Source organism: Agelaius phoeniceus, chromosome 15 (genome assembly GCF_051311805.1).
Source record: "Agelaius phoeniceus isolate bAgePho1 chromosome 15, bAgePho1.hap1, whole genome shotgun sequence".
Classification (NCBI taxonomy): Eukaryota; Metazoa; Chordata; class Aves; order Passeriformes; family Icteridae; genus Agelaius; species Agelaius phoeniceus.
In genome coordinates this window covers 9,898,108-9,909,373 of record NC_135279.1, presented here as the reverse complement: position 1 = coordinate 9,909,373, position 11,266 = coordinate 9,898,108, and the positions used below count along the sequence as shown (strand labels likewise).

General features: G+C 45.9%; 1 protein-coding gene across 6 annotated transcripts in view; it reads left to right on the top strand.

Annotated features, from left to right (window-relative positions):
• The first annotated feature begins 9,932 nt into the window (after nt 1–9,932).
• The window catches only part of TCF7 (transcription factor 7), a 73,215-nt gene continuing 71,881 nt past the window's right edge, over nt 9,933–11,266 (top strand). For 2 of the 6 annotated variants that reach the window (XM_077186436.1, XM_054642837.2), the window contains exons 1-2: nt 9,938–10,739; nt 10,844–10,910. In XM_077186436.1, coding sequence (XP_077042551.1) covers nt 10,542–10,739; nt 10,844–10,910 — 265 coding nt within the window. In that variant the 5' untranslated portion in view covers nt 9,938–10,541. Of the gene's footprint in view, nt 10,740–10,843; nt 10,911–11,266 lie in introns of all 6 variants that reach the window. The other 4 variants (XM_054642835.2, XM_077186435.1, XM_054642838.2 and 1 more) reach the window with 4 other exon arrangements.

Sequence of the window (11,266 nt, the reverse complement as noted above, 5' to 3'; positions counted from 1 at the left end):
TGTGTATTTTAAGCCTCCATCCCAAACTGACTCCTCATACAATTCATCTGCAGGCTGTAATTTACTAAATCCATCTGTAGTTCCTACAGCTTGCTTTCTGGAAATTCTGCATTTCAAGGGTCTGCTTGTTAGAGAAGGTCAAAGAGTAAAGCAGGCCCTTTCATTTTAAGTGACTTGAAAGAAAAGGAAAGGAAATTTATATTTAGAAATAGCAATGATTAACTAGGGGAAATATATTAGAGTATTAAAATAAACGACATAGAATGGCTCTTACTTCCAATTAGGCTGACTTTACTTCAAGAAAAAATATTTATATACAAATATAAAAAGCTAGGGAATGCTAACCTATACTAAGATGAAAGCATCTCATAACATAATTCATGTTTAGCCATTAAAATGGGGATCACATTTTTACATACTTTTTCTTCTTGTCCTTCTAAAGTCTCTGCTTCTGTGCTTTCTTCTCTAATCATCAAAACTTTTCACAGCTTCTCTTTGTTAACAAACTGCCTATGGCAACTGCACACCTTCCACATCTCCATAGCCCTCAGAAAGGCACCATCTAATGCTGCTGCATCATTCTGGATCAGGACAGATTCACCACTGAATTAACAAAATAAGCCCACATACAGACTAAAACTGAAGGTCTCAAGAGCTAAAGTCTGGACCAGGGTCCACCAAAATATACTCTGTATTCCTGACTGTATTCAGGCCTTCTCTTTTCAGCCCACTAATTGGACTATATAAAGAACAGCAAAGCCATTTAAATAAACCAGAGGAGAGCTGTGGGTACCTCCCAAGCACACCCCACTGACAGTGAAGTGCTGGTGCTGCAGTTCAGAGCCATGCAAGGCAGCTCCAGTCACCCCAAGAGCCCCAGGGAGTGTGTCCAGCCCCTGGGGACAGCACTCAAGCTTGTTTAAACCACTGAGCTCACTCACCACTGGTGCTCAGCCATCGTCAGAGGGAAGGGAGGGAGCCCTGAGAGCCCTCCTTAAATACTGTGCAGCTGATGCTGTAGGTGCCAGGTGGTCACTTCCACCTGGTGAGTTAAAAGTGCAGCTCCACCTGTGCTCATGGGCTGTGGTGGGAACCATGGTCACAGCCTTAAAGGGGACAGTGGCTAACACCATACAAAGTGGATACTGGGCAAAACACAATTCATACAGCTGGACTTCAACCAGGAGACTAAAATCACTCTCTGTATGAGGACAGAAGTCTCCCAGGACCCTTACTGGCATGAGTAGCAGGCTGTCAGTCTAAAACACATCCCAAGCTGCAGTGCACTAACGTCATGAGAGCACACTGGTTTAATCCTGACTCAGAAAAACCCATGTCACCTACTGAGTCACCAAAACCACCCCTTGCAGCATGGATTTCCTTGGAGTCCTCTTTGTCAGCCCTGCTTAGACCTGACCCTGTTTTGCCCATAAGGTTTAACAAGATGGGAGTCAAAAGTCATCTGATGCAATGAGCTGCAGTTTGTTTTCTCAGGGGCTCTCCCTCCTTCCAACAGCAGCCCTACCAAAAGGCCTTTGTCTAAGGAGTAGAATAAGGAGCATAACACAGTGTTTGCATTTACTCATGGAAGAGCTACACCAGCAGTTCCTCTCAAGCCTCTGAAGTCAGCTCCAGTACAGTTACTTGGCCTGAGTTCATCTAAACTAAATGGGCTGACTTGGTTCAAATGTGTTGCACAACCAAATGATAAAATTTGGGGGGAGGGAGGGAATGGCTGGTGATGACACATGTATTTAACACTGCATGTCTCCTCTTTCCAGATTAGGAGGAGCTGGCAAGCTCCAGTCTGTACACATGCCAGCAGCGGATGTCGGCACATATACAACACTTTTCAGAACAACATACTGTTGAAACATGCAGTTCAACTCCAAGGTACCCCTTCTGTTCAGTTAGCCCAAAACAGCTATTAGAATTGTATTGCTTAATATGGTAGGATTTGTAACACAGCTTTTAATGCTGCTTTAATCTGGTTTCTTTATAGCCACTTTGGAAGTGCTCAGAAGTTGGTATGAGAGGAGCAGCCCTGCTGTGCTTTGCTCAAGCTCCTCCACATCCATTGGAGCTGGGGCAAGTGAAAAACCTGTTGGCAAGAGGGAAATATCAAGGATAGAGGGGGTGTCATAAGTGTACAGGAATATAATCCTCTCTTCTGCTTTCACATGTCCTCACCTTCCTTTCATTTTTCAGTCTGAAGTACAGAAAAGCACAATGATGACAACCTCAGCCTGGTTCACAGTCAGTGTGCCTTGAGAAAGTCACCAGTAAAGATCTGAAAGGTATGATGTCTGCAAAATAAATAAAAATATATTCCAAGTCAGAAATGAAGTGTTCTGCATACAGTAACAGAAAGCTCTGCCTTGATGACTTCAGATTTTAAAATAAATGATTCACTTCTTTCCTACTTTTTCTTTCAATAATTTTGGTGTGAACATTTATAAATTCAGCATCCACCTAATCCCCTATTCTTTTTCCTGCTTCATTTGCCCCTTCATCTCTTCAATAATTTTATTCTTTGTCACTAACAATCATAAAAAAAAAAAAAAAAAAAAAAAAAAAAAAAAAAAAAACCCAAAAACCCTGCAGGAAAAAACCTCATCTTTTGGTGTGGGTCTGGAGTGATGCTGGATGTATCAGAAGTGGCCAATACACCCCAAGTCACATGGGTCAATAATTTCAGACATTGGAATAATTTTCCTTTAGTTTCTGATCTGGCCACTCTATCCCACCCCCATTATCCTGACAATTTCCCTTTATTCTCACTTCCTAGCAGCTGCTTCCATTTCACTCCCTCTTTCTTTCTGCGTGGCTCTGGCTGCAGAGGCTCAGGGAGGGTTTCCTGCCGTGGGACTCCAATGGGTGCAAGGCAGGAGCTGCCAGAGCCTCCAGCCCTGCTCTGCACGAGTTTGATGTGCTAATGTGGGATCACAGAGAGAGCTGCAGCCAGCCCTTTCCCCTTTTCCTCAGGAGCACCAGTCCCTGCAGGGACCTCTTGCTGAGGCAGCCTCTGGTTTGGATCTTGTTCCTTTTACTGCCCTCTCAAGCATCCAGAGAGAGCAGTTTCCATTCAGATGTCCCAGGTCACCACAACTAAAACCAGTTTCACTGTTTGCCACTCACTCACCTCAGCAGTTCACTGCTGCCATCCAGCCCTGTTGTCACCTTCTGATCTACCTAACCTAGATTTTTCCAAATAATTCCTAAAATTTCAAAATGAATCACAGAATCACAGAATCATTAAGGTTGGGAAATACTTCCAAGATCATCAAGAACAACTTTCAGCTGAATACTGCCATGCACACCAAATCACATTCCAAAGTGTCACATTAACTTGGTTTTTGAACAGGAGGTGCCAGGAATGGTGGCTCCACCACTTCCCCCCACTGACACTTTTAACACCAGAGCTGTCCTTTAGAAATGAGCTCGTTCAGACAAAAGCAAGCTGGGGAGAGCCTGTGTGGGAAATTACACTGCCCTGTCTGATGGAACACCCTTGGTGGGAGATACACCAGGGAAGGAGCAGTAGGAAGATGGGTCTGGATCACCACCTCTTAACCAGGCTCAGTTGCAGCCTGGACAGCATGTCTGAGCAGAGCCTGAGCTAAAAGGACAATATTTGGATTTCCCCTGTACTTTGTCCCATCCAGTGTTCAAACAGGAATCCCAGGACAAAGTGTACTTTATGTGAATTGTAGCAAATGCCCAGGAAGAGGCTACTTGCAATGGGTTGTAAGGTTTGCTTAAAATGTAAAGAACACTTTAGGAGAAAAAAGCAGCCCTGTACCTTGGTTTGGTAAAAAATCAAGTGTTATAGACCTGAAAAATTAACATACTTTTCCCTATAGTTTACGTAAAAATTGTTGTGGAAGAAATGAGTGTGATTCTGCAAATCCGTGCTCATGGATCCTTTTAATTTAGAGGCATGAGTCATCGGAGCAGGGACTCCTTGGATGATTGTGTGACCACAGGATGCAGCCCTGGAAAAGTGTTTTTGTAAACAAATAAACATGTTCCTTCCTGTTTGAAACTCAGATCTTTCAGCATTGGGCAAGCGCCTGAGAACCTGACAGTGAGAGTAATAAGAAATATTAAATGCTATGCCAGTTGCTTGGTCCAGTTCCAGCAGCAAGAGGTGAGCAAAAACACAGAGTGAAAAACAGATTAGTCTTTTTAAATCCTTTAATAATCTGAAGTGTTATGGGTATCAAGAGCGAAGAAAAGACTTGTTAAGTGAAAATTGCCTGAAGAGATGGTCTTACAACCTGACAAAATCAGAACAGAGGGTAAAAAACCAAAAATTGGTAAAGTTGATGATGGGTTGTGCCATGTTGTGCCATACAAAGATCACAGGCTCAAAAATGGACTTCACACCATGGCTTTTGGCATCTGATGAAGTCTTTTGAGAGATTATCCTCTTTTCCTGGAGAAAGCAGGATGCTGGCCCCAGTCACCTTTGCTACCTTTGCTACTTGACTCCCAAAGGGGAAAAATGGAGTCTTCAGTCCTAGCAGCTAGAAGCATTTCCAGAAAATCTTGTAGATATTCAAAAGCAACCTAAATATTGCAGTGTCAGGGAGTCAATTTTCTGTTGGTAGTCTAAAAGCAAACTTCTGTCAGGGAATCCTGTAAGTACATTTAGATCAATGCATGAAGTCAAATAAACCCTTAAAATCCCTTAAGATTAAGAGTGAATCCAGTCAGGAAATGGCTGAGCCAGTGCATGACCCTTTTTTCTGTCACAGACCAACCAACCTGGAGGATGCTGCAGCCCAAATCCTGCTGTACCTGGGCACAGAGCAGCCAAGGAGAGGACAGCAGAGCCTTGTCCCTGGCCCAGCTGGGTCGGGACGTTTCAGCTGCAAACGATAGATCTATTTTATATATTAGAGCTTGTCTAGACTAAGGAAATGTTCCTGCTATGACTATGCTGAGGTAATTACACCAGTGTAAACCCCTTTGGGCAAAACAGAGCCTTCAGTGCCCTGATTTACGCTGGTCACTTGCCAGGATTAGTTCAGCTGGTACCAGCCTGTCCTCCAGGAGCTCCTGCTCCCAGCTGGAACCCCACACAGAAGTTTTCATCCGTCTCATCTGAAATCTTTGCCCTGCCAATCTATCAGTCAAGCCATCCTTGTGGGATGGTTGTGCTCGTGTTTTTCCCCAAAAGGATGGTAAATATTTAGAAGGTTCTTCTGCTAGTGGAGAACTGATTAATAGACTAAAAAAAAACCAAAAAAAACCCAAAAAACAAAACAAAACAAACAAACAAAAAAAACCCTGCAAAAACAAAAACAAAAAAACCCCAAACAAACAAAAAAACCCTGAAATAAATCTGGGTTTAAATTAAAGCATATTTGGATTTGTATATGCATATGTTTGCTGCAAATATAATGAAATAGGAAAGCTGATGTAGGATGTTTAACCTGCCAGGGGTAGATGTGTTCCTCACCCTCATTAAATGAACTTGTATGCAAGGACAAAATGTGTCCAAACAGTAAAATGGGAGCTACTGCAAACTGATCAATTCAAATAAACAACAACAACAACAACAACAAAAAATAGAGAATAAAATCCCCTAAATAAAATAAATCCAAGGATGACCCTTTTAAAGTACAGAAGGTGGAACCCTGGTCTAGGAGAAGTCAGAGGCAACATTTACATGGACTTTAAAGGAGAGGCTTCATTTACTCTAAGGTGTAAAACCACACAGTGCTGCGTGCATAGCATGGTACAAAATACATGTGCTGAGTTTCACACACAGCATTCAGGGAACATGTTGATAAATGCAAGATGAGGAACAGGCAGACTAACAGACAGACTTGGTTATATTTTAATCTGGTTTACTGTTACCTGCAGGTGTTACAGTTAAAATGTTCTAAAAAGTTACTATATATCCTAAATTCTAAACAGTTACTGGAAGGACAGCTAGAAACTCTAATAGTAAAGCAAACACGCTCCTTTAAAAGTTTCCTTATTAAAAAAAATAATTAAAAAGGAGGGGAGAAAGTATGTCTGAAGCACAAAGATGACATCAGAAAAGTTCCTCAATTCACAGATGGCTGCACCTTTCAAAAAAAATTAAAACAGGAACCCTAGATTGATTTAATCACCCATACAAGCGAAAAAACGTAATGAAGATATTTAGTGCCAAATTGGTTTCTTGGGACCTTTTCCATGTAAATAATACAAATCAAACCTTGAAGTTCAGTGCAGATATGATCTGACAAGTAAGCCAGGCTTTTTGTTTTCCTTTGATCCAGCTCCAGAAATATTTTATCCAAGGTAAAGTTGGTTTTAAGTGTTTTCCATTTCAGTTTTTAATTTTGGATATTCATCATATAGGAAACTTGCTTATAATGCTTCAAACACCAGGCTACACTGACTCACAGCACCAAACCTAAAGATTTTCTTGTATTTGCTTGTAAGAGGGGGAATATCAAGGACTCCCAATGTGCCACAGGATCAATTTCCATTGCTTGGTTACTTTTAAGGGTACAGGAAACATGGACAACCCCAGCTGAATATTTCCAAATGTCAAGACAAGCAACTACAGTATTTTTTTGTACTGTTCCACTTCCCCTAGGTGTGTTGGGGAATAATACTTGTGAAGATAACAAGATGGACAGGCCTTTGCTTTGGCCTAAGTGATTCCTCAAATTCCCCACATACTGTCATTCCCTTAAGATGCCATCTGGGAGCAACAGTGCCTTCTCTTGGAAGAAAATTTTCATGTGTTAGGGTTTTTTGTTTGTTTTTTTTTTTTTGGGGGGGGGGGGTTGGTCTTTTTTGGGGTTTTTTCATTTGTTTGTTTGATTGGTGGGACTTTTTGGTTTTTTGGGTTTTTGGGTGTTTTTTGTTTGTTTTGTTGTTGTTGCTGTTGTTTTGGGGTTTTTTGTATTTTACTTCTCTGATTCTGTTAAAAATAAAAATTAAAAAAATCTTTTTCTATTCCATTTTCAAACCAGGATGTAGATTCTGCAGTCCAGAAATATATACATAAACCTGAACTTGTTCACAGTTTTCAGCGCTGTGTGCCTAAATACAGATTTAGGCACCTTGCTGTAGGCATGCAGTTTTCAAAAATTCAGCTCTTGTCAATAATGTAAAATCCTGTGGATTCTCTTCCTTCCACAAATTGGTATGTAGTATATTTAGAATTAACAGGGCCCGTTTTCTCTTTTGACTCGAGTATGTGGTGTAAGGTTAATGAAAATAAGATGGATGTTTTATTTTGGGTCTTACATATAATATTATTAAATGTGCCCACCAGAAATGTAGGATAAAATATTTGCTCTGCTTGAAGATTATGTGATATTTGTATTCTAAGCCTCACCACAGTGGGTTTCTTTAAATAGAAGCTATACTTTACTCCTAAATTGCTTAAGGCAAAGGAAGCAGAGATGATGTTTTTATGAATGTTTAAATGCAAATGGAACTGAGAGTGAATGCTATGCTAGCTAACATCAAAGGCTCACCAAAGTCTCTGCATTAATGAGGCTCTTTGTTTCCTGGATCACAGATTACAACAGGTTTCCAACTCATTGCCAAGGCTTTATCTCCATTTGGGAGGGCTGTAAATCTCAGACGATTTTTTTCACATGCAAAACAAGAGGATCATCTGAAAGAAGAAGGAAAAAAAATCTTAAAGTAGCAAATATTTCATTCAAATGATTATTCCTCAAAGTGGCTGCATCTTGTTTTATTTTTGGGATGTTTAAAAGAATGGAAATTTGCCAACGGAGTTTCCTATGGGGCAGTTTATTCATTTGGAGGAGAAAACTAAGCAGGAAAAAAGCAAACAGCATCCTTCCCATCTTCTTCAGCCAGGCATCAACTGTGCCCCAAAATCAGAGCAATAATTCTATGTCATGCAAAATCAGCAATTAGCAGAAAGACAGATTTTGCTCCATTTAAATATATTCAAGTACTTTTCAAAGTGGCTCCAACTAGTTCTTCTCCTCCCCAAAAAGTAATGAGATTATATCCCTAGTAATAATACCCTAATTAACAAGAGAAGTAGGGACCAAGATTTTTAGCTTCCTATTCAAGGGCTGAATGTGACAATATGTTGTATATTGGGTCATAAAAAACAATTTACATGGCGTCATTACAGTCTGTAGCAAAGTCTCCAGGACCCAGGGCTATCTTGTGCAATCTTAATTAAGGAAAATAAATATCGGTGTGTTGTTTTAAGCTACTGGAGACATGCACAGGACCTGTCGTGTGTGATCAGAAGAGATGGGGAGTTTCCTTTTCCATGGGAACTGCTTAAAAAACCCTCCGACGCCGACACACAAGTGTCTAGTGCCTTCGAAATGGGCTGCGAAGATGGTAATTTCTTGTTTCCTGACCCTCGGGGCCAGGCAGGAAAACTAATAATTTTCTGCCACCCCACGTCACGTCTGTGCTGCGAAGGGGCCGAGGGCGCGGTGGCGGCAGCGCCGCCCGTGCCCGGCGTGCACGGAGGGTGGCCAGGGGCACCCACGTGTGGCACGGGTGTGGCAGCAGCACAGCTGGCAATGGGCAGTGTGTCTGTCTGTCTGTCTGTCTGTCTGTGTACACACGTGTGCTGTGTGTGCCTGAGCTCAGGTATCCGTGCCCTGATGTGTCAGTGTGTGTTCATGTCTGTCCGTCTGTGCACACACAAGTCCTGGTGTTGCAGTGTGTGTACACACAGCCCAACAAGTTTTAGTGCACACATACACGTGCTGAGGTGTGTCTGTGTGCACACATACCCATCCTGGTGTCCTGCTGTGTACATGTGTTTTTGTTCATGCATGTCTGTGCACACATACCCATCCTGATGTCCTGCTATGTACACGTGTGTGTGTTCATGCATGTCTCTCTGTGCACACATACCCATCCTGGTGTCCTGCTGTGTACACGTGTGTGTGTTCATGCATGTCTCTCTGTGCACACATACATGTCCTGATGTCTCAGTGTGTGCACACACATTGGTGTGTTCTCATGGGAGCTGTGTGCACACACATGCACTGATGTGTGTCAGCAGTACCATGTCTGGCCTTCTGTCCTCTGTGTTTATCGTGTGCTGCTGATCAGTGCTTGTAGATTCGTAGGCGCATGTGAGCATGCAGATTGTTTGTGTGTGCAGCTGTGTGTGTACAGATGCCTGTGTGTGCTGATGTGTGCAGTTACGTGTTCTTTTTCATGTTACATGTTCTATTGTGCTGGTGTATCTGGGGCTGTGTGTGGATCCCTCTGCCGTGTGCTGCCGTGTGAGTGCTCGTGTGTGCCAGATGTGCAGCTGTGTGTGCTGTGTGTGTGCACAGCTGTGTGTGCAGCTGTACATACACCCCTGTAGGGACCTGTGTGGGGCTGTGCAGATCCCGACACGTGCTGACGTGTGTGCACACACAGGTAAGTGTGGCTGTGTGTGAGGTGTGTGCCTGCAGCTGTGTGTGAGAGGCAGCACCGACTGCTGCAGGTGCATGCTCTGCCGTGGGCATGCAGGAGTGGCTGCAGGCCAGCCTGTGCCACGGTGCGTGTGCAGATGTGTGTGTGCAGGGATGGGGACGGGCACAGATGTGTGCGTGTGTGCTCAGATGTGTGTGCTCAGATGTGTGTGCAGGCACGTCCGCGTGTGCACACAGGTAGGCACAGGTGCGTGTGCAGATGTGCGAGCAGAGATGCGTGTGTGTCACAGCCGTGCACACAGACACGCGGGGCTGCACCCAGCCCCCGGTGCTACCCACCCCGTACCCCCACAGCCCCCCCGGGCCGGGAGGGGGTCACCCCGCCACAGCGCGGTGTTAAAGGCCGGCTGCGCCTTTAACGCAGGGACTTGGCGCGGCAGCGCGTGTGTCAGCGAGCGTGTCCGTGTGTGTCTCCGTGTGCCCGCCCGCGTGTGCGCGCCTCTCTCTGTGTGTCTGTGTGTCCGTGTGTCCCTGTGTGTGCCCGCCCCCGGCCCCGCCCCGGCGCTGCCAATCACCCGGCGGCCGCTTTGATGTCGCAGCGCTCGCCCGCCGCGCCGCCGCGCTCGCAGTCGGACCGGGCGCTCCGTGCTCCGCCAGCCGCCGGCGCCCGCTGCTCCAGCCAAACTTGCCGGGGCTCGGAGGGCGGGGGGGCGGCGGCGGCACGGGGGGGCCCGTGGAGCCCGGCATCCCGCGACGCCTGCCCGCCCGCAGCCTGCCGAGCCCCCCGCGGGCCGCCGGAGCGGGGAGGGAACAAGGGGGGGTGAAGAAAAGAGTGGCGAGGGAAAAGCAATTCTAGTTGTTTGTTTTTTTTTTTTTTTAAGGAAAGATTTAAAGGGAATTTGGAAAGGGGGAACAAAATTAAAGGGAGGAAAAAAGTTTAAAAGTTAAAGGAAAGGAGGAAAAAACTTTAAAGAGAAAAATTGAAGAGGGAGCTAGTTTTTGTTTTTAATTTTTTTTTTTTTTAAGAGGAGGAAAAAAAATAATTGAGGGAGAGAAAAAAAAAAATACTAATTGCGAAGGGCTTGATCCGGGAGAACAATACTCGCCGGGAAAGTTGCTGCGCGGCGGGGAGGGAGCGGCGGGAGGAAAATGCCGCAGCTGGGCAGCGGCGGCGGGGACGACCTGGGCGCCACGGACGAGATGCTGGCCTTCAAGGACGAGGGCGAGCAGGAGGAGAAGATCCCCGAGAACGCCTTCACCGAGCGCGACCTGGCCGACCTCAAGTCCTCGCTGGTGAACGAGTCGGAAGGCAGCGGCAGCCCGGCCGCCGCCGCCGCCGATGCCGAGGTGAGCCGGGCCGGAGCGGCCCCGCACGGCGGCCCCGCGCCCCCCGCCCCGCGCGGCCCCCGCCCCACGCCCCCGCGCTGCCCCTCTCTCTCCTCCCCGTGCAGGCCCTCCGGCGAGTGCAGGATCCGCAGAGGGTGTACCAGGAGAAGCTCCCGGACCACATGGATGATGGTTAGTCACAGCAACCTCCGCGTGTTTCTGTGCGTCCCCCTCTCCCCGTTCCCGGTTCCTGTTGGTCTTCCCCAGTGCGCCCCGTCTGGTCCCTCGGTTCCCCAGCCCATCACTCTGACACCCCTGGGAGTGAGGGATGCTAGCCTGGTCACCAGAGCCCCCAGTGGGAAAGCTATTTCTGATAGCACCTAGGCTTCCCAGTGTCGCCACTGTGGGAGTCTGCATCCTTGGGGGACCCTGGCACTCCCCATCACCTTCTGTGAGGAGTACGGGACAAAAAGATGCCCACAACATGCTGTAACCTCTTTGGGGACCCCTGACAGGTGGAGGAGTCGCCTGTCATAAGACAAATTTTG